Source organism: Haplochromis burtoni, unplaced genomic scaffold, assembly GCF_018398535.1.
Source record: "Haplochromis burtoni strain Fernald_Lab_line unplaced genomic scaffold, NCSU_Asbu1 Contig_401, whole genome shotgun sequence".
NCBI classification, from domain to species: Eukaryota; Metazoa; Chordata; class Actinopteri; order Cichliformes; family Cichlidae; genus Haplochromis; species Haplochromis burtoni.
In genome coordinates, this window is record NW_024582762.1 from 521,920 (window position 1) to 543,190 (window position 21,271).

General features: G+C 39.7%; 2 protein-coding genes across 5 annotated transcripts; one reads left to right on the forward strand and one right to left on the reverse strand.

Annotated features, from left to right (window-relative positions):
- The first annotated feature begins 488 nt into the window (after positions 1 to 488).
- LOC102290268 (mucin-17-like) lies at positions 489 to 11,970 on the forward strand. Of its 3 annotated transcripts, XM_014340769.2 has the most exons (3): positions 489 to 629; positions 941 to 989; positions 3,418 to 11,970. In XM_014340769.2, exon 3 carries the CDS (start codon positions 3,424 to 3,426, stop codon positions 9,250 to 9,252), a length of 5,829 nt encoding a protein of 1,942 aa, XP_014196255.1. In that variant the 5' UTR covers positions 489 to 629; positions 941 to 989; positions 3,418 to 3,423; the 3' UTR covers positions 9,253 to 11,970. The 3 variants fall into 3 exon arrangements, with proteins under 3 accessions (XP_014196255.1, XP_042068868.1, XP_014196256.1); XM_042212934.1 differs by having other exon boundaries at positions 489 to 989; XM_014340770.2 differs by lacking the exon at positions 941 to 989.
- On the reverse strand, positions 2,644 to 21,258 carry lsp1b (lymphocyte specific protein 1 b). 2 transcript variants are annotated; one of them, XM_042212937.1, is made up of 9 exons: positions 20,407 to 21,256; positions 19,985 to 20,026; positions 19,094 to 19,125; positions 18,794 to 18,878; positions 15,274 to 15,414; positions 14,973 to 15,071; positions 13,461 to 13,544; positions 13,272 to 13,377; positions 2,644 to 2,911 (listed from the first exon to the last, which is right to left on the reverse strand). In XM_042212937.1, the coding sequence occupies exons 1-9, from the start codon at positions 20,440 to 20,442 to the stop codon at positions 2,886 to 2,888; spliced, it is 651 nt and encodes a 216-aa protein (XP_042068871.1). In that variant the 5' UTR covers positions 20,443 to 21,256; the 3' UTR covers positions 2,644 to 2,885. The 2 variants fall into 2 exon arrangements, with proteins under 2 accessions (XP_042068871.1, XP_042068870.1); XM_042212936.1 differs by having other exon boundaries at positions 19,985 to 21,258.
- Positions 21,259 to 21,271: the final 13 nt, after the last annotated feature.

Sequence of the window (21,271 nt, forward strand, 5' to 3'; positions counted from 1 at the left end):
AGTGTTGTGCAGTGAATTGTGCCTACAGTTTTGCAAAGTGTGTGTTACAAAATTGCAAACTGAGTGCAAAGCAGTTTTTGTGCTTTTAGTTTTGCAAACTCAGCGAGTGGTTTTGCTATAAGTCTGAATAGTTTTAGAGATTGTGCTACAGGAATCACAGTTAGGGTTTAAGCATTCAGAAAAAACTGTAATCACAACTTTATGATTGAGTCACTAACCATATCATTATAGTGGACTACTAATTAGCCAGGTAACCATGCATGTTTTTTCTGTATTGCTGTGATTTAAACAACAATTAAATGTGGGTTACAAACCAGTGACCCCAGTCCAGCTGATGTCCATCCGAATGACTAAGTTACTGTAAATAAAAGTTACCACCTTTCTTCAGGTAGAGGTGGCCTTCAGCTGCCTGTAGGGGCGGCACCTCCGCCATCTCAGGTGGCATGGAAACCCCCCCATCTGCCATTGCAACACACACTGCAGGAAACATTTTTATTTTTGGAGTAGCCACGGCCACTGTAGCTTGCTCCCCAAGGCTCAAATTCACTTCAGGACGGGACGGCCCTGTGGCACCCTGAGCTGGGATTAACAAGCAGAGAGCAGTTGGTCCTGACAGCCACTCACTGAAGGTAAACCAGTCAAACTCAGTGTCTGTTTGATTGACAAGCTGGTGGTTCTTTAACATATTCCTGGGATTTGATAGCAACAAGTGCACGATGTGAAATCTTAAACGCATGATGCATATCAGACATAATATCTGTGAGAAGGAAAGCTTGCAATGCAAAGTTTAAAATGAACTTTTCAGCACAGTTTTGTGCTATGACAGCAAAAATCAAAGCACGAACCAGTTTTCAATCAAAACTGTGCAACAACACATTTATTCTTGTCTAAATTAATTCTTCAATTATTTTCTTACACAAAAATGTTGTTTGCTTTGCAGTTTGACCAATAAAACACAAACAACATCTACCTAACACTTAACACTTCAGGTAAGTGTTTCGAATATGTGCAGCACTCTGATAACAATTGTCATGCTCGGCCTCCATTTTGCCTAATTGAGCTCTTTAAAGATTGAGGTCATGACACAGTTTGAATGCAAGCAGCTAATCTTATACTTTCCTCTTTTGAGTTGCTGCTCTGGAGACCTCCCACGTCCAACCCCAGAGCCTTAAAAGGGGGGTCTTCTTGAGTGTCAGCTGGCCTTCTTGTCACTGTGACAGCAGGAGTCACTTTGACAACAGGGGTTCATGATAAACATTTGCAGAAGACCTTCCAAATATCCCAGGGTGTTAAAATTTGAAGGTGGGGCAGAAGATTTCACAGAAGATTTGCTACAATTAATGTATTTAGAGGAAATCAAGCTCATGTAAGGGCTAAACGTCTGATGCTTTCTTCGGACCAAACTGGTGCAAGCAGGACAATAAAAATTTAAGAGAAATCATCACTTCGAAACATGAGGCTAAGCTCACATTGGGAGCAACTCAGAGGATTTGGCCCTGGGATTAATTTCCAGCAGACTGAGGCTGTTTCAGTGAGTGCAGGACAGCAGGCAGCAGGTGCTCGGTGTCAGGATGTTTGCTCTTATTTCCCTAAGACTAAAATTAGAGTGCAGACATTTTCTGCAGCCACCCAAAGATACTCCAGAGTTCAGGAGGAAAGGGAACGATTCAGCTCATACTCAGCAGCACAGACTGCTTGAGTCCACAACAAAACAACATTATATCCAACTGAAACTAAGCCGGTTTCAAGCCGGAGTTCAACTTTGTAGAGTAATTCTCTGTCATTTGCGTCTAAAATTTGCTTCTTTTATAGGTATGTCTGATAATCATGTTTTTAGTCTTTGACCTCTAATTCTGTTTGGTAAGGTGTGGCTTAGACAGTATAGTAGATAATCCATCAAATGCTGTATTTGTAGATCTATCCTCAGTTGTTCTCTTTGTGCCAAAGTTTCCTATGCTGAACCTAAAGTTGCCCCTGATGGCTCCTGTTGCCATTGTTGTGTGAATGACTGTGTGAACAAACACATTGTAAAACACTCTTTACAACCACAAATGCTAAAAAGGTGTTATGTAGGTGAGGACACTTTACCATTTGTGCCATCAGTGGTTGATCATTTTCAGCCGCGTTTACTCCCTCTCACTTTTTAAAACTTTGGTCATGGACTCAAAGCTACCACCCCTCTCCTCAACATGAATCTGGTCACCCTCCTGTATGTGTCAGTGAGCTTCCTTGGGTTTACTTTTATTTGGTACAGAGGCCATTTTTAAATCCTGCAGTCTTCTTGAGACACTATTTTTAGTAGCAGTTTGTCATCCTTTCAAAGCAGTCTTGCCATAAGGAAGGACTTTACATGCCTTTCTATTTCAAATAGTGACACTTCTTGTAACTGTGCAGCATCTTCAGGACCCAATTAAAAGTTATGAAACCTGCTAATGAGCCTGCTGTCATATGAGCTCATAGTTTCCCAAACCTAGCTGAAAACTTAGCCTGGAGCCCATCCGCAGAGGTTAAATCAGTACAGCTAGCATGCAGATGAATTCTGGGCACACAGCAAAAGATTTTAAGTGCACCTAAGCAGCAAATCAATGAATGCAAAAGAAGAAAATTATAAACAGATAAAATACCATAATCAATCATCAGCACTCAGTGTAACTGAATTTATTTATCTGTAGTCAAAGATGTATTAAGTTCCATCAGGTATCATTCACAGAAAAATATAGTATAAACAGAGATAGGACCTACTTTTTGCTTCACTACATTTTGCAATATTACAACAAAGTGCCACAAGAAACAGAAAATTTAAGTACTTTCCCCAACCTAAAGGCAGAAATACAGAGAATTGTCAAGTGATAGTGGCATTGTACTTTCAAAATCCAACATGCGTTTTACAAATCTTCATAGAAGTGGCCAGCTGTGAAGGAAAAAACAAACAAACATATTATTAGCATTTACACTTGTAGAATGAATTACCTTTATCAAACACCTATTATCTCTAATTAATGAAGATAGTTTGCTCATAATATTTCTGGCACTTCATGTGTACATTTTGTGTCAACTTTGTTGTGGAACAAAAACAACATTTGCAGCTGTGCAGCGACTGAGATTATCATGCATTGCAACATCTCATAAAAAAAACAAAAAAAGCTGCTCTGAAGACTTAATAGTCTATTTCTTAAGCCTTAAAAGGGAATTCCAAAACCTTTTTCATCATCAGTGTGTTTAGCAATGGTGATGTCTAACATCATCACAAAAGTATTTGTTTGATGTTTTTATAGAGTTAATTTCTTTTTTGAGGAAATGTTGTCTTTGTCTAATTACAAATATTGACTAAGCAAACTAGTCTTAGTCAGAACTCTTCTTTTGCATTATTTAGACTAATCCATCATCTCTCACTGACGTATGTCACCTGTTTTGTAGTGTGAAATGCTGATGGAAATCAACTACAGCAACGGGCTGGAGTCTGACCTTTCCCAGCCATATCCTCCGCCCTTATTGCCAAAGCCGGGAAAAGACAACGCAAGACTTCAGAAACTCAAGAAGAAGAGAGCCAAGAAAAAAGGCAGCCTCACACAGACGCCCATCCCATTTCGCTCCTGTTTGTCGCCTGTCAACGAAGCAAGCACAGACCTCGAACACAGCGACCAGTCTAGCCCACCAAAGACACCAGATTCAGTCTACATTGCTGATTCATCTGTTTTTGGTTTTCCCTTTGGTTCCCTTTATAGTCACTCTCCATCTGCATTCCCTCATTCTCAGAGTATCTCGTATGGCCAAACTGGTGGCTTCCCTCCTCAGCCCCTTGCAGCTCAGATCAGGACAGTAGACGAGCAGGTAGCTCCGCTGTATGAGTGCTCCTCTTTCTTATTTGATGATGCTACTCCTTTTACAATGCCACCTTTGAGTTCACCAGCCCTCTTGCCACCCGATAAGCCTAAAACGTCACTTCTTTCTTCTATTGTCAATGTAAACATGACACAAAATTCCCATGGGTCAGCCACAACAGTCCCTCCAGTCACTATGTTGCAGTCCAGCCCTAAAATATCAACTCATGGCTTGACCCTCTCCCCAGCTGCCACCCACTATGGCCCAGACCTGGCACCTCCTCAAGCTGCAGAACAACCTTCTGTTCCAGTGCTGAGATCAATTTACAACAGTCACACACAACCTTTTATTTCGAGCCAGAGGGAGAACGATACCGGTTCAGAGGATAACCCTCAGAGCCAGATATCGTCTTGGACCGCCAGACCTACCAGTAATAGCCACTTTGTTCCAAGCCACATGTCTCCTGAAGTAACCGCCTCAAAAATATCACTTGTTGAAGCAGTGAAAGAGCCAAAGCCTGAAGTCACACAAACTAGAATTTATACATCAAAGGCAACATTTTATGAAATTTCTAAACCTTCCTCCATCCAAGACCTCACTGCAATAAATTCAGCTTACCATGGTGCACAATTATCTGCCACATTCAAGGAGAAAACAGCTGTGTCAGTGGTGAAAACAGAGCAGAACACATCATTTTCTAGGACACAGCACGGAAGACCCAAGACTCCCTCTTGCATGCCAAATCGAGTATCCACACCCATTTTTGAAATATCAAAACCTAACCCGCTTTTATTTGCCGCAAGTCCTGCATTCAGCTCTTCTGAAGATATGCAAGTACCTGTTCTCCCCAAGGAGGCTCCAAGACACAATTCAGTGATTCACACTAGTGCTATAAGTAAACCCCCAGCTGCCACAGAAGAACAAAGGCAGACTCATAATAATAACATGTCTGCTTTCAAGCAAGCCAGCAATTACAAAGAGGTAGACATTCATACCCAGAGGAGTTCTATAAATTTAAGTGTTGGCAGTTCAGAGCTGTGCCATAGAGAGAAAATGACTGTACCTAACATCCCCATGGTCAAACCAACACCAACAGGACTTGTCACTCCAAAACAAAATGCAGGACACTTTTCTGGAAATGAAGTTTTGTCTTTGCCAAAGATTCCATCATTTCTTTACGTGCCAAAGACTCCTAACCCTACACCAGTGACATCAGTCCAAATACCACCATGTTCCAGCCCAGTGTCCACCACCTATCGCCCTCCTGTCATCGAGGCACGCAAGTCTTTGACATCACTGCTGGAGAGTCAAATGTCATTAGCAAATTCAAAGCCCAAATCACGATCTACATATTATGGGCTGACTCCAGCTGAATATGCTGCCTATGGTGGAATTAGGACTATCACATCACATCACAGCCACGTATCCCCGAGGAATAATGAAAGCTTTGCCGATAAACTACACTCAGATGTATGCATAGATGGCTCAGATTTCTCAAAGCCAGAAAAACAGCTCAATGGACATGAGGTTCTGCCCTCTTCAGTTCACAGTTTACAACCTGTGTCATCATCAAACTATTCTGAACATCCAGCTGAACAGGTTATATCTTGTAGGAAAGATGTCTTTGAGGAAAATTGGTCTGAAGCTCACAGTAATGGAATGCAATCACTTAAAACATCTAACGTGGACACAGTAAAACCTGAGATTCCCCTTGGCTTGGCACAGAAAACAATACAACAATCCCCAAGTGATGTATCCACACCAAAAGCCTCATACTCTGAGGCTCCAATACCAATACCTAAAGCAGGTGAGGTACTCACACAAAGTGTGGCACAGTTTTCTGTAGAGGCAGCACTAAAATGCCTCACTGATAACAATGGTTTGTCAAGTTCTTCCTCAGCCTTAACTAAAATACATCTAAATGCAGAAACACACCCTGAAGCAAAAGTGGTACATTTTATAGAAAATGGTTACAAGCCCAATAAAACACCTCCAGTTTCACAGACTAATAAAAGAGACCAGTCAGGAAAAACAGAGCTAGGTCCAGTCCAAACTTACGAAACTGCTGGTGGAGTCAGTTTGCCAAATGTCCAAATCAATGCCAAGCCCGAGAAAAACCTGTCCAACTGTGAAAACCCATTAGTTCAATCTCCTCCCACACAGACAGAGTCCAAATTCTCAGAAAGCGACATAATTAATGATGAGTTCAACTCAGGAATGCAGCAGTCAAACAAAATGTTGATTAAAATACCTGCCGAAGCCACACTACACAAACAAAGAGAAGATGTCAAAAAGCAAACTAAAGTGTCCACTAAGACAAACATTGGGAACATTATGCCTTTAATGGCCGAATGCATCCCTGATATATCAATCAGTGAGCCCACTTTTTTAAATATGCACCCTAAGAAGACAGTTATCACAGCCCCAAGATCTGTGGTATCATATGGGCCTGTCACAGCATCTGTATGTTCTGCTGAGTATAGTATCTACACACAACCTGTAGCTGACCAAAGACCCAAATTTATACAACCACCCAAAGCAGAAATGCAGGTTTATACACATAATCAACCAGTTGAAAATAAGAGCTGTCTGCCCATGTTATCAAATATGTTTGTAAATACAGAACCAAACCCTCCTGCCCTACATACCGCCATAATTCAGTCACCCAAGATTTCAAACAAAACCCCTTTAAAATCAGACTCATTCAATGTGCCAGCAAAAGAGCCTCAAAAGCTAACAAATATTAGCAAAAATATAAACACACAGACTATAGAATCCAGTAATCAAAGTAATGTCGTTCAAGGGATACGTTTTTACACAAACTCTAGCAGAGTAATTGCTCAAAAAGCAACTGAAATCATTCTTAATACTAAAGATGGAGTAATATCAAGCCAAGCAAATACAGAACCCAAATTGACAAATTATATTAATACTGATGCTAACAGAGACAAAAACTCAGCAGTTGACAAAGTACATCCACAGGCCATCACTGAGAGAGAAGGTTTATTAACTGATAATATGGCAATAGAATGTCTTTCCACTACAATTTCCAAAACAGAAAACATGCAAGAAAATTGTGAGTTTGAAACAAAACAAGCTGCTCCTAGTCTTTCAAAAAGGACCACAGCGGTTAGCATACCCTTAAATGAAAACAAACTAGCCAGCAAACCAAATGCAAACTCTTTCACAGATGCAGTTCCACCAAGATTATTAAGAAATCTGGAGGCAATTCAATGGGAAAAGACACAGTCAAACAATTTCCAGAACAGCAATACTCAGTTTATTCCTCCTGCTGAAACCAAAGTCCCCAACAGGCTTAACATGGAAACTGCCCCGCCAATAACGGCAGATGCAGCAGTGAGTGGTAATCCAATATTTAATGCTTCACAGGCTGGTAAGCAAACATTGCCTCCTAGCCCTACAATGAGGCATATGATACCAAAAGGCCCTCAGATGAAAAATGACAGATCTGAGAGTCTATCTTCAATAAAGCCAGCCATGAATACTTCTCTTTGTGGCTCTGTTGATGGTAACCAGTTTGGCAAATCATCTGACACACCTGAACAACAAATTGCTACTAGAAACCATGTGAATAAACAAGTCTCTTCCAGCGAGCCAGTTATAAGCAATAAATCTTCAGCAACTCCACCTAGAAAACTGAAAAACTCTGAAATATCTACGGATACAACAACTTCCCTTTGTACTGTTCATACTGCACCATATTGCGCATCTATGGAGCAGCAAACTACACAACTGGCAAGATCTAGTCAAATTATTGGAAATAATGCTCAGACTGTGAATTCAGTGGGCTCTCAGACTCTACTGAAACAACTTAGTTCTGCCACTGAAACAAACAAATCAATAGAAACTAACATGTGTGTTGTAAATTATCCTACAATCTCTTATGGTGCTTCAAATAAACAGCCTGCTACAAATTTTCAATGGTTCAATGAAGCCACCAGTAATTTAAAAGTCCCGCATAGCCCCAATACAGCAACTAAACCTTCCCCTCTACCAGAGAGAAGAGTGTGTAATACACCTAAACAATCATGTACTCCTACCATACCCCTGTCCCCTCAAAGCTCTGTGACGTTAAACCATGTGACAGAAATAAACCCCTCTACTACCATAATGAACGATCAGATAAACCCTCCAATTACAGCTTTTCAAAATAATACACCTACTAGAACCACTGAGCCATTTGCTATCTTAGAGAATACCTCAAAAACAGAAATAAAACCCCTTAGAACTAATGATACTTCAACCACTGAGGTAAAAATAAACTCCCCAATGCAACACAATAAAATTTCAGCTCAAGATGTAAAACTCCCCCAACTAAGCACTGACGCTAGTATTCTCACCCATCACAGCTATTCTTCGCTGCTTAGTGGACCTAGAGCAGAAGCAAAACCTCCCATTAAGCAGGTCGGTCTTGGGTCTCCAAGACAGTCCTCAGGTGTACAAATAGAATCCTCAAAGTGTCCCCAGTATGTGGCTCAGGTTAGCTCACCAACTATTAGTGTTCATTCTATGACAGAGCAACTTGTAGAGAGCATTTCCCCCACAAATCCAGCAACAGATACTGTCATGAAACCACCCATGATTAAAGCCGATGTGATTGATTCTGCCACTCCTGCCTCTCTGCCTCAGGCCTCAATCTCAGTAAAAGCTCCATCCCCAAACAGAGGAACGTCACCGCTATCTCAGCAAAAAACTGGACTCAAAGGCAAGGATGTTCTCAAGTCCAAACCAGCTGCACCAACAGGAACCCCGATAGTCGAAGCCTCCACGAAGTCAGTGACATCAACTGCATCTTCAATTGCTGACAAGAAGCCTGTTGCAGCAGAAAAATCTCCTTCATCCAGTGAGCAGAAAGCAGCCCAGAAGCCAAAAGGCCTTAAGAGTAAGCTTAGTGGTTGGACACGACTGAAGAAGCACATGGTCGTTGAGCCAGAGGAACCCCAGTTTCCAGAGCCAGAGGCTAAACCTCAGGTTAATTCCAGTGGCAGCAATAAGAAAATAGAACAAATTGATAACAAGTTGACAGCAGACCAACATGATCAGGAGGTAGCTACGAACAAAGAAGGTCCTAAAGCACTGAAGATGTGGGATGCACTCCTCTTTCAGATGTTCTCCACTAAAGAGCGAATTATGCACCAGATCAACGCCAACAAGACTGATTCAGACAAGAAAAAGTCTGCTAAAGATAATCAGGCAGAGGTTCCTTCATTTGTCAATCGTCTCCCAATTTTACTGTACAGCCCTCGATTTGACGCCAGGAAGCTGAAAGAAGCAGTGGAGAAGCCACTCACAAAAATAGCAGCAGTGTTTGAAAGGGGGCTGATAAAACGGAAATCTCAGGAGGAAGAACGGAAGGACTTCAACAGAACAGCCAAAGGATTTGGTTCAACAAAAGCTGCAGATATGTAATGATGGAAATGATAATGATTTGAAAATTATATATCAAATCGCTAATTCATAACTCAATAGACAGAACACTGAAAGTGATTTGAAAAAAACAAACAAAAACAAAACATTGGCTGACTATTCTTGGAAAGGTGATGAAGGATGCAAAATGACAGCAACGCTGCAACAAGTGTTTGACCCAAGGCTGGAACTTTGTCATTGCCGTGGTGTAGTTTAAAGTATAAAGGTAAAGAAAGTAATGAAAAAGTAAAGAAAAAAAGAAAAGAAATCCCTGCTACACAATAGATGTTTTCAAGTACTCTTAGTGGTGAAGAAGTGCAGGTTTACTTGACCAAAAAAGTAAACTTGACAAAATAAAACATAACGCAAAAAGGAGGAAAAATATTAAAGAAACACATTATAAAGTCTAAATCTACTTGCTTAAATTTTTCTTTTTTCATTTGATCGTGGGCTAGTTGGGAGTTTTAAATGCTTTTATTGTAGACTGTAGATTTGTTTGTTTTATTTGTAATGCTTGACCTTTTTCTATTTTTCTAAACAATTTAAAGCTTCTAGTATTCATTGCTGGCAGGCAGTTTATCTGTGTAATAAAAAGGGCTTTGACATTCCTGCAACAACAGGGCAGATGGATTTTGAAAGAAGGCACACTTCCTGAGACAAATGAAGATTCAACGTGTGGTCAGAATAAAAGTAGGTTTCTGTAAGTCAGATATTGATGAGAAAAAAGTGTTGGTTTTCAAGCAAGGCAGGAAACAACAATCAGTGTATAGGTTGGCATACTGCAGAGGTGGGCATTAATGAAAAAATATTGTGTTAACTACAGGAGCAATGTTTATGGTTTTAGCCATGCTAGCAACTTTAGGACGTGGATAGACCATTCTTCCAATGGTACGGTGGTCTGTTGGGTGTTCTTGACCTAATATCTTCACCTTCTACGTAAAGAAGCAATATATTTTGTACTGATATCAATGCCCCTGTTAGAACACAACCAAATTATTGTTGTTTTTATCTGCCACAAATAGTCATGGTCAAGTCTGGGACTTCATTAGGTCCAAACTTTATTTTGTCCAGTTCTCAGATACCAAAGTACCATACATAATGGCTTATTAATTAACAATAGCATGCTAGCATGCGAACACACTAGACTAAAACGATTATGGCTGTTAAGTGTTATGCCTGGTAAACTTGTGCTAGCTTTGTCACAATGTTATCAAAGCGTAAACACTGTTGTGCCTCAGTGCAGTCTGAGAGAGCTGCTAGCATGGCTCAAAACTTTTTTCTTTTTAATATCTTAATCATATATTGCTCAGGCTGGGGGCATCCCAGAATCAAATCCCTTTTCCATCACTCTTAATTCATAATGGTAAAGATTAGCTCCTCCGTCAGCAAAGTCAGTTACACCAACAGTTGCCTCAATGTGCTTTCTATTGTAAGGTAAAAAAAAAAACCCTACAATAATACAACAATACAAAATGATACCTATGAAAGTAGATATTTTCCTGTATGAGCATGTTGGAGAATGATAGTTTCCACCAAACAATGATGATATGATAAACTATCTTCATCTAGTGTGATAGTTAAAACAACATGAACTGTTTTATTGGTGAGGATTAGTTTTCTGCATTGTTACAAATTGTTAAGGGCTTCTGACTAAATTGCAAGAAGGATGTATATATATAACCACTGGTAAATGATGATGACAGTAAATATGGCTGATGTAGGAAGACAAACTGAAGGAAAATGAGTGAAGAGTAGATTTGTGATATTTCACGTGTCTGTCTATAAGATTGTGCTGGACGGGATGCTGTTTTGTTTAAATCTTTCTCTTACATTACTGGGATTCAACATCTGTTTAGTTTGGGTTATTTTCTGAGATCACCATTGTGATGTGGAATTTCTTCATTGAAGGGACTTAAATCACGTAATCTAAAAACAGACCCATTTATTATGCTGATGCTTAATATATCTTTGTGTGATTTTTAAAAATATATAAAGTTTTGTGAAACTGTTGGATTTTTCTTTTTTTTTTTTCCTTCTCTGAGGAAATACTGTGAAAGTTCCAAGTGGCGGCACATCAGAGAGGATAGCTCATTAGAATGTTCCACTGTTATACTTATTATTTTCAGCCCCTCCAAAGTCTTAACATTTGACTTCCCCGTTTGGTCAAAAACAGGAAAAGATCTTTTTTTTTTTCTGATGGCAGTTTCCTGATGATGACAGTTTTGATGAAAAAAAATGCAAACAGGTAAAAATAGAGAAAATGTGACAGACTAATATAACACATTAGTTCACATTTGATGGTCAAGTGATTAATTCTGGAAATGGGCTAAAAAAAAGTTTCAGTGTGCATTTGAGCAAAAGCACCAAATCTTTTATGTGTTACTCAGACAATTGGGTTTAAGTAATTTAATTTCCAAATTTGAGTGTAAATATTGTTCAAGACTGAACCAATTTTAATTCTAACTTACATTTAAGATTCATACAGTAAAACCTTTAGCCAGTATTTCACATTTTAAAGTAAAAGTAAGGCTTTGGTATGTGGAAAAGCCATGGTTAAACTAACTGTAAAAGTACTTCCTCCCATTGCTCAAAAATTAAGCTAGATTATTTTCCATCAATATTCCACACATAGATTGTCTCATTTGAGCCCCGCCCACAATGTTATGACTTAGGGCTGGGCGATATGACCCAAAATTCATATCTCGATATTTTTTAGCTGGATGGCGATATAAGATATATATCTCGATATTTTTTTTAAGCCATAAAGTAAGAACAAAAAGAGAGTTCTTAGTCAAAGCTGTGTCCCAGATGTCACACAGGCACTTTTATTAACATACAGCACAGATGTGCATGAAAAATTACTCAAAATTAAATTATGAGCATTCAATAATAATGCTCCATAAATAAAAGAAAACAAGGTTGTTTTTGTGCTAAACAAAGAGCTCACAATTGTGCAGTCAAAATGTAAACTAAAAGACGCTGAGCGTAATAACAAAGACAGATTTCACAGCTGCTCTGTTCCCAAGTTTTACTGTGTGACTGATAGCCTGGAGTTTGAAATCCGCTTCATAACCACGTCTCTTACAGGTGCCATTTATGGTCCTTATACACACACAATACGGTAATATTACGTTGATGCACAGTACGTATCACTCCGCGAAGCTCCTCGGTAGCCGTAATGCGCCGACAATCTATCAAGCGGTGCAGCTCCGTAGCTTACCAAAGTTGTACTCAAACATTTTTGACAGATTGCTGAGCGCCGTGTACCACATAAAATCGGTTCGCGGCCATCAAGCACAACCAGAATTCATACATAAGGCGCGCTATCAACTTTTGAGAGAATGAAAGGATTTTAGGGTTAGCGCGGTTAGCTCGTTAGCATGTTTAGCTCGTTAACACGTTGACGCCGTCCAGCCCCACGCATGGGGCGATGCGCAGTAACTCGTTAACGGAGATTTGCCGTGTCCGTCTTGTCGCTGCCTGCACGTGAAGCGATGGGGGAGGAGGGGGAGTTGTCTTCAGTGAAGGCGAGGCGGAGTAACGTTGCGTAGAGACAAAAGTGGACGAAAGAGAGGCAAACTTGCGGCTCCACAACTATAATTATAACGTAACATAGACTATATCGATATAAAGGATATTGTCACATCTTATATCTCGTATAAAAATATATCGATATGTTTTAAAAACTCGATATATCACCCAGCTCTATTATGACTCTATAAGAATATTTAATCACTTTTTCCCTGATTAGCTATCTCTCGATTATTGTGTGTTTTATTGAGCTCTTCATCATTTTCTATTTTGTATTTTATTGAGCTCCTTTTCTTTCTCCTTTTTGCTTGTTTTATTTTTATTTATTTTTATTTTTAACTTTTCCAAGCTATTTGCTGTTTCATAAAATTGTACTGAGCTGGGTCATTTTTGACATTCTGGCTGCTACGACATGACAAGTGTCCAACATTTTCCATTACAATAGTGCATCGTATCTAATGTTAGCATTACTAGTTAAAGGATTCTCTCACCTGACTGGCAGTTTATGTCCTCACTGCATCCGCTGTCAACAGAAACCTTCTCATACTTGCCGTGACCTGTCACCACAAATTTATATCTTTTGCCAGTGGAGCTCTCCTGCAATTCAGTCGATAAAAGAATATTGATCAAGACAAACGTTTAAAAGTTTCTGTTCCGCTATCCTCCGTGTGAGCGTGTACCTTTCCTTCTTTCCCAGACGATAACGTGTCTCCAAGGCTCTCCCATAAATTTTTCTTGTTTAAAACACCACCAGGGTTGATTTCCTGAAAACAGAAACAGTAAACAAACCACACTTTGGTATCTCTGTCTGAAAGAGCAACATGTAAAAGCTGCTGATGTTGCCATGAGGGGGCAGACTTTCACTGCCTAACCTGCAAACCTGAGGCTGATTTACACCAGACAGAAGAGAAAGTGGGAAGCGAAAACTTCAAGTAGAAAAGAACAGAGAATGATGTGGACTGAAAGACTTTAAAGAATAAGAAATAGTAAGAAATTTAGAGAATAGAGGAAAAAGCTGAAACTGTATGAAACTGACAATAATAATAAAAATAATAATAAATAATGATAGGAATGGAATCATAGCTAATTTTAGAGATTTTTGTGAATCTGACAATAAATAAATAAGAACAACAACAAAAAAGACATTTTAAGGTCACAGGATGACGAAAAATTTTAAAAATGGGCTTTTTAAATTATATTGGCATGAAAGACTGCCATGTGGGAATAGCTGAGCACTCTTAATGTCAAGCACTATCAATGTAGAAAAAACAACAATGTGCATAGCAAAGCCTGGCAGTGAAAGCAGATGACACACACATGAAGAGCGGGGCAAAGTTTGATTTGCTCTTTTACCAAATACTCATGACATCATTCCCTTGCAGATGGCAGAATTCAACATTGCTTCTGAAATCAAACTTTTCTTCTTTTAAGGTTCACTATTTTGTAATTTATTTTGTATTCACTTTAAGGATTCACATTATATGAATCTTATTTATTTACTGATTTAGAGAGGTCTGAAGTCTGAGCTTTTGGTTTTATTTATACAAACTACACTGACCTCATGATACTTTGGGTATGTTTAAGTTGAGCATCCACTGCTATAGCAGTATATACAATGACAAAAAATATGAAATATGAAAAAATATGAGCAATGGGGTACCCTTTAAACAAAAGCTGATAGCAGCTGACACCGTGAACAGTGTGATACTTAAAGAGTGTGTTATAAGCAAGAAAATATTCATGTTCAGAGAAACATCCATTAAAGCAGAAGAAGTAGTTTTGTGTAAAAAGCACTAACCACTAGCTTGTTGAATAAGAAGTTTTTCTTTTTGCTGTGTGTGTGGGTTTTTTGTTTTTTTTTAACTGTGACAAAATCTGAACAAAAACATGCTCTTAGAACCATAGAAATCTTCCTGGGAGGATTAATAAACATGGAAGCAGAGGACATCATCCTGACATCCTGGTAAATGTTGACTTTTGAGCCACCCAAACCGACCGTATGAACAGCATGCATTAAAATCATAAATTAAACTTTTGGTTTTGTATATTTTTAAAGTAGTTGTTGCCTTTCCATTTTTGGTTGGAAAAAGACATAAAGACTGGGCAAAATACCTGTTTAAAAACTGATGTAATCAATTTAATGTAATTCATGTAGAAATAATAATAATAATAATAATAATGATATGACTTACGGCTGGTTTGGAGGGGGAGCTAGATCTGCTTCCGTCTTCACTTCCTTTCACCCACTGGTTGATGAGATCAGCAACACCCACTTTTAGAGCATCTGCGTCCTGAGAGGAAAGTGAGAAACATCATGTATTACAGTAATATCAAAATCATTCCCCTAGGAAATCTTCCCTCCTGTTTTCTGTTTAAAATATATTATTTTGAAATTATTGGAAACATAAAGGAACAACAACCCCCCCCCCACCCCCCCCCCCACCACACACACACACACACACACACACACACACAAGTTATGTTTCCATAAACCTTAGATGCTGTGATCGAGGTGGCATTTTGGTTCCAGGCGTCTCCGGCCTCAAACAGGTTCTTCTTGGATGCAACTGGTTCAGTGGGAGCAGTGAGATCAGTCACTGTCTGGCAGCCTGATCTGCCTTCCTTTGAGGAGAGCTGAGAAAAATAAGATGACAGAAAGAAAAGTAGAAAGGTTTAGGTCAGTTCTGAGAATCTAGTGAGAGAGTCACTGTGTGAGCGAGTAAAGGAGTGCTAGTTTGTAAAGCAACCAAATATTAGTGGAATTTTTTTTTGCCTTCATTGTGAAACGATGATACTCTACACATACACAAAAATGAAAAACTCATTCACACCCGACCATGCTGCTACAACACGGGACTCACGACGGGGGACATGGACCCGTACAAACCGCGTGCGGAGGGCGGTGAAAGAGGCGAAGCAGCGCTACGGGAGGAAACTAGAGTCACAACTCCAACAGAGTGACTCTAGGAGCCTGTGGCGGGGACTAAGGACAATAACGGACTATAAAGCACCAACAACCGGTATGACGAACGCGGCCGTGACTCTGGCAGACGAGCTGAACACTTTCTATGCTCGCTTCGAGGCTGCAGCTAAGGTCTCCAACAATGCTAGTGTTAGCGGCGCTAACGGCTGCAGACAGGAAGATACTGCCAGCACCGGAAACGTGCTCGTCATCTCCGAGCATGAAGTAAGGAGAGCCTTCAAGAGAGTGAACACCAGGAAAGCAGCAGGACCAGACGGCATCCCAGGTCGTATCCTAAGAGACTGCGCATACCAGCTAGCTCCTGTGTTCACTGAGATATTCAACATCTCTTTATCTCAGTCGGTGATCCCCACATGCTTCAAAGAGTCCATCATTGTTCCTGTCCCGAAGAAACCCCACCCTGCTTCTCTCAATGACTATCGCCCTGTAGCCCTCACCTCAGTAGTGATGAAGTGCTTTGAACGCCTGGTCAGAGACTTCATCATTTCTTCACTACCAGACACACTGGACCCACTACAGTTCGCTTACCGTCCAAATCGTTCCACAGACGATGCCATCTCTCATCTCCTCCACACATCACTCACTCACTTGGACACTAGAAGGGGGAATTATGTTAAAATGCTCTTCATAGACTACAGCTCTGCATTTAACACCATAATTCCCTCCACACTCACCACCAAGCTGGAGCATCTGGGACTCAGCTCATCTATGTGTCAGTGGATCTCCAACTTCCTAACTGGCAGACCACAGGCAGTAAGGATGGGCGGACATGTCTCAGCCTCCACCACTCTCAGCACTGGAGCCCCCCAGGGGTGTGTTCTGAGCCCCCTGCTGTACTCTTTGTACACATATGACTGTGTGGCCACTACCAGCTCCACCACCATCATCAAGTTTGCTGACGACACCGTCGTGGTGGGCCTGATCTCTGATAACAACGAGACGGCCTACCTGAAGGAGATTAGGAATCTGGAGAACTGGTGCCAGAGGAACAACCTCCTTCTAAACGTCAGTAAGACAAAGGAGCTGATAGTGGACTTCAGCACTAAGCAGGAGAGGAACTACCAGACCCCCGTCATCAACGAGTGCCCAGTGGAGAGAGTGGACAGCTTCAAATACCTCGGAGTTCACATCACGCAGGACCTGTCATGGTCCTGTCACATCAACACCGTGGTGAAAAAGGCCCGACAGCGTCTCTACCACCTCAGACGCTTGAGAGACTTCCAACTGCCCTCCAAGGTGCTCAGGAACTTTTACTCGTGCACCATAGAGAGCATCCTGAGCGGGAAACATCTTAACCTGGTTCGGGAACAGCACCATGCAGGACAGACGAGCTCTACAGAGGGTTGTGCGGTCAGCTGAGCGCACCATCCGCTCCGAGCTCCCTGACCTGCACTCAATCTACAGCAGGCGGTGCTGGACCAAGGCCAGGAAGATCGTGAAGGACCTCAGCCATCCCAACAACAGACTGTTCTCTCTGTTGAGGTCAGGAAAGCGATTCCGCTCCCTGAAGACCAACACAGAGAGACTGAGGAGGAGCTTCTTCCCGCAGGCGATACGGTCTCTCAATCACACCACCACACAGTACTGACCCACACATATAGTTCTTACACACACACTGGACATTCTGGACATTGTTTTCACTTCATTACTTAAATCACTACGCTGCTGTTATTGTGTATATATTTATTTATATTTCTTCATACATTCTTATATAGTTCTATATTGTGTATTTTGTTGTACAGTTATTTTATTTTCAACTTTAATTTATATATTTTATCTTATTCTTTCCCAGTTAAATTTACCCTTCATTCTAATTTGTGTTGTACAGTTATTTCATTTTTAACCTTAATTTATATTTTATTCCTTCCTAGTTAAATTTACCCTTTTTAATTTTTCATATTTATTTCCTATCTTATTCATAGCCTTTTCCTTTTTTGTTTTCTTTAGGTCACGAGCAGTTGTCCAAGCATTTCACTACATATCGTACTGTGTATGACTGTGTACGTGACAAATAAAATTTGAATTTGAATTTTGATTTGCATCCTTCACTTTAATATTTATTATATATTGCGTATATTATTATATATATATATAATATATATAATAATATATATATACATTAGTATATTAGTATATATATATAGCAATAATGATGTGTGATTCACAAGACAATGTAAACCAGTTTATTTAAAAAATGTTTTTAATGCAATAATTGTTGCCAGTCACAGGCAAATTGAATAGATGTAACTGTTTTTTCTCCACTTTCTTTATGTTTTATTAAACACCATCACCTTTTCGTTAATTTTAGACTTCTTTTTATTTGGATAAATACCCAGAAACACTTCTTCCCTGTGATCAATGATAGCCGTATTTTCAAACGAGCCAAGACCACACCATCTTTTTCACACTCAGGTTAAAATATGTTTATTTTAACAAAGACCTCACAATGTTAAAAAGAAGAACAAGGAAGAACTGCATTTTTACAGGAAGAAACCTCCAGCAGAAGGAAGGAGGATCAGGGAGGGAGGGAGGGATCCTCAGGGAGGATCAACCAACCGCTGCTACTAAAAAAAAAATTATAGCAGTCTAAAGCAGCGGTCCCCAACCTTTTTTGCGCCGCGGACCAGTTTATGCCCGACAATATTTTTACGGACCGGCCTTTAAGATGTCGCGGATAAATACATCAAAATAAATCTAGTACCGGTACCGAAAAAAGAAGATTTATTCATAACACACCTGAAAAGACCCAGGAAAACTGAGTTAACGATAAAAGCGATAACAAAATAACCTGAAAACCGATAAAAACCCTGAAAACCATACATTTCACACCTGAGCCTCAACTCTCGCGGCCCGGTACCAAACGACTCACGGACCGGTACCGGTCCGAGGCCCGGGGGTTGGGAACCACTGGTCTAAAGTATCCTCTGAGATTTCAAGTGATTAGTCTGCGGAATCTGTTAATGATTACAAAAAATTATCCCAGAAAATATCCTCTTACTGGTTGAGAAGAAAAACACTCTGCAGTTTTACCTCCAGGGCGTGTGTATATTGTTCCAGTCTCTTGTCGATCTTGGAAACAGGAAGAGGTGGCAGTGTCTTCTTTATGTTGCTGGTACTTTAGAAGAATGCATAAACAACTGAATCAGTCATGGCAAAAGTGTAATTCTGTCTGATTTTAGCATGTGGTACAAACTCTTTATGTCCTTCCAGAGGAAAGTTTGGTGTTTCTAAGTGTAAATGGTGATGGACATCATATCACACTGAAAGAAAGCTTCCTGCACGTGTTAGATTTTGATCATTCTTGTGTGTGTTTTTTATTGGTAGGCCTACCTTCTCCTCAGAGACTCTGTTCGCTCTGTGATCTGAGGAATGGAAATTTTCTGTTTATTAATTTGCATTTCGCAGATCAACAATTTAAACAGGAGTAAAAAACCAAACAAAAAGGAGACACAAAAACTTCAATGTTCTTTCACAAAGGAAATCAGCTGTCAAATAATATTCTACTAACAATTACATAATTCCTGTCTTCATGACAGTCCAAAACATTACTCTGATAAATTCTCTGTCTTCCTTCTCAAGTCCTCATCTCAGGTCCATGCAACAAAGATAGTAAATGTTCCCTCTTCAACCAGGTTCAGTTTAACAGGATAAACCTTGATCCTATAATGTTTCTAATAAGAGTTGTTCAATACTTGACCTGTTAGACCTTTTGCAAAACACTGCAGGCAATTTGTTATCAGAAAACAAAGGTGTTTTATGCCTTGTTTTTACCCTCTGATAGAAATCCTTAACTTTCTGAGGCCAAAGTCATCCTTAACAACTCCCAAACCCAACCCTAACTTTAACCCTAGCCCTAGCCTTATATGTCATTTTTGTTTTTATTGAATTGTTTTTCCAAGTCTTGACTATCAGGGAACAAGGATTATTCTAATTGACACGCATGACTCCTATTTACATTTGTTTAGAAAAACGTCTCTTTTGACATTCTTCAAAATATCGGGTTAGTCATATGTCATGACTTCAGGGGGTTAAGTTACCTAATACTTTTATTACCGAGACAGATTTCACTTTGCAGCTGTAGGTTTTTCCTCTTGTAGCAGGTCAAATTATCAGTAGTTTTGCAGTCTTTCTAATAGCAGTGCTGCCAGATTCGGGGTGTATCAGGGTGTGTTTGCTTGAGTTTGCTTGAGAGTAGGCCTGCTGTTTTTCATCCTGACTCACCTTGAATTTACCATCTGCTGTGATGCGGCTGCTCACTTCATCCTGTAAAGAGACAGAGTAAGCTGAGACACAAATTCCTATAGAAGTCAGTGACACTGCACCAAAAGACACTGCAAAATAAAAAAATATATATCTCTGTGGTTCAGAGTTCATTTTACCCTTTCCCTGTTCTGAACTTTTTAACATCCATCAGGTCACCAAACCACTGAGGGTTAATGTTAGGGTGGTATAAACTTCAAATTTCAAAGAGGTTTTTTTAACCAACAATAACAGGTTTTCTCACCATTTAAAAATCCTACCAATAAAACTGTGTCATGCAGTTCATGGCTGCTCTTTAATAAGTGCAATCAAACCTTAAGTTTGACAAATGACTCTCTTCCATTGCTGCACAATAGGTCAGCTGACACATGCAGGTTACTTACTGGGTAAAACTGTATGAGGAGTTTCTTTTGGGACATCAGGAGGCATTAAAGAGACAATGGGTTTAGACATGATTAATACAATGTAACATAATAATATGAGGTGCCATAAGGAACATTATTACTGAAACGCTCTCACACACACTACTGAAACGCTCTCACACGCACTACTGAAATTTTAGCTCTCTCACACACAACTGAAACGCTCTCACACACACTACTGAAAAACCAAGGCATTTCACTTGAACAGGAAGGTGTTTCAGTTAAACAGGAAGGCATTTCAGTTAAAAAGGAAGGCATTTAAGTTGAACAAGAAGTCATTTCAGTTAAACAGGAAGTTGTTTCTTGACAAGGAAACTGAAAAAAGTGGTAGATTTCAAACAAACCACTACACAGATGTCTACTCAGCAACCTGCTAGTAGCCTAAGAGAAGCAGCTGCATTACTTAATATATAAGCCTCAGCATAAGTCAAAATTTTGAATAGCAGACACGCATTATCCTGGTTAATTTTTTTTGGCATATGTGCTTTTTGTCTTTTTTAGCAAAGAAAAAAATATCTTAAAATTATTAATAAAACCAGGGAGAGAAGGCTTAGTGTTCCTCCATTTAGCACAATGGATATGATATTTACTCAAAAGTATGATGATGTTAATGATGTCTGAGACACCCAATGCTAGATGATCCATATAAAAAATTTATGATGTAATTCAAATAGTGGCACGTCATTAATATTTAGGGAAATCCAATTTTTTAAGTTGCACCAAATGCATTGTGTGATAGGGCATAGAAAAAAAAGATGTTCTAGGGTTTCATTTTCATCAGTACAAAAAGAACACTGATCCACCTCAAAGCCAAATCTCTTTTTTT

What these genes read in the sequence shown, in the direction of transcription:
- lsp1b (XM_042212936.1), bottom strand. Translation starts at nt 20,170, where the DNA reads ATGTTAAAAAGTTCAGAACAGGGAAAGGGTAAAATGAACTCTGAACCA. An exon ending in AATATACACACGCCCTGGAG is followed by an intron (nt 15,415 to 18,793) that starts GTAAAACTGCAG and finishes TATTTTTCTCAG; the next exon opens with CTCTCCTCAAAGGAAGGCAG. An exon ending in CCTCGATCACAGCATCTAAG is followed by an intron (nt 15,072 to 15,273) that starts GTTTATGGAAAC and finishes CTTTCCTCTCAG; the next exon opens with GACGCAGATGCTCTAAAAGT.
- LOC102290268 (XM_042212934.1), top strand. Translation starts at nt 3,424, where the DNA reads ATGCTGATGGAAATCAACTACAGCAACGGGCTGGAGTCTGACCTTTCC.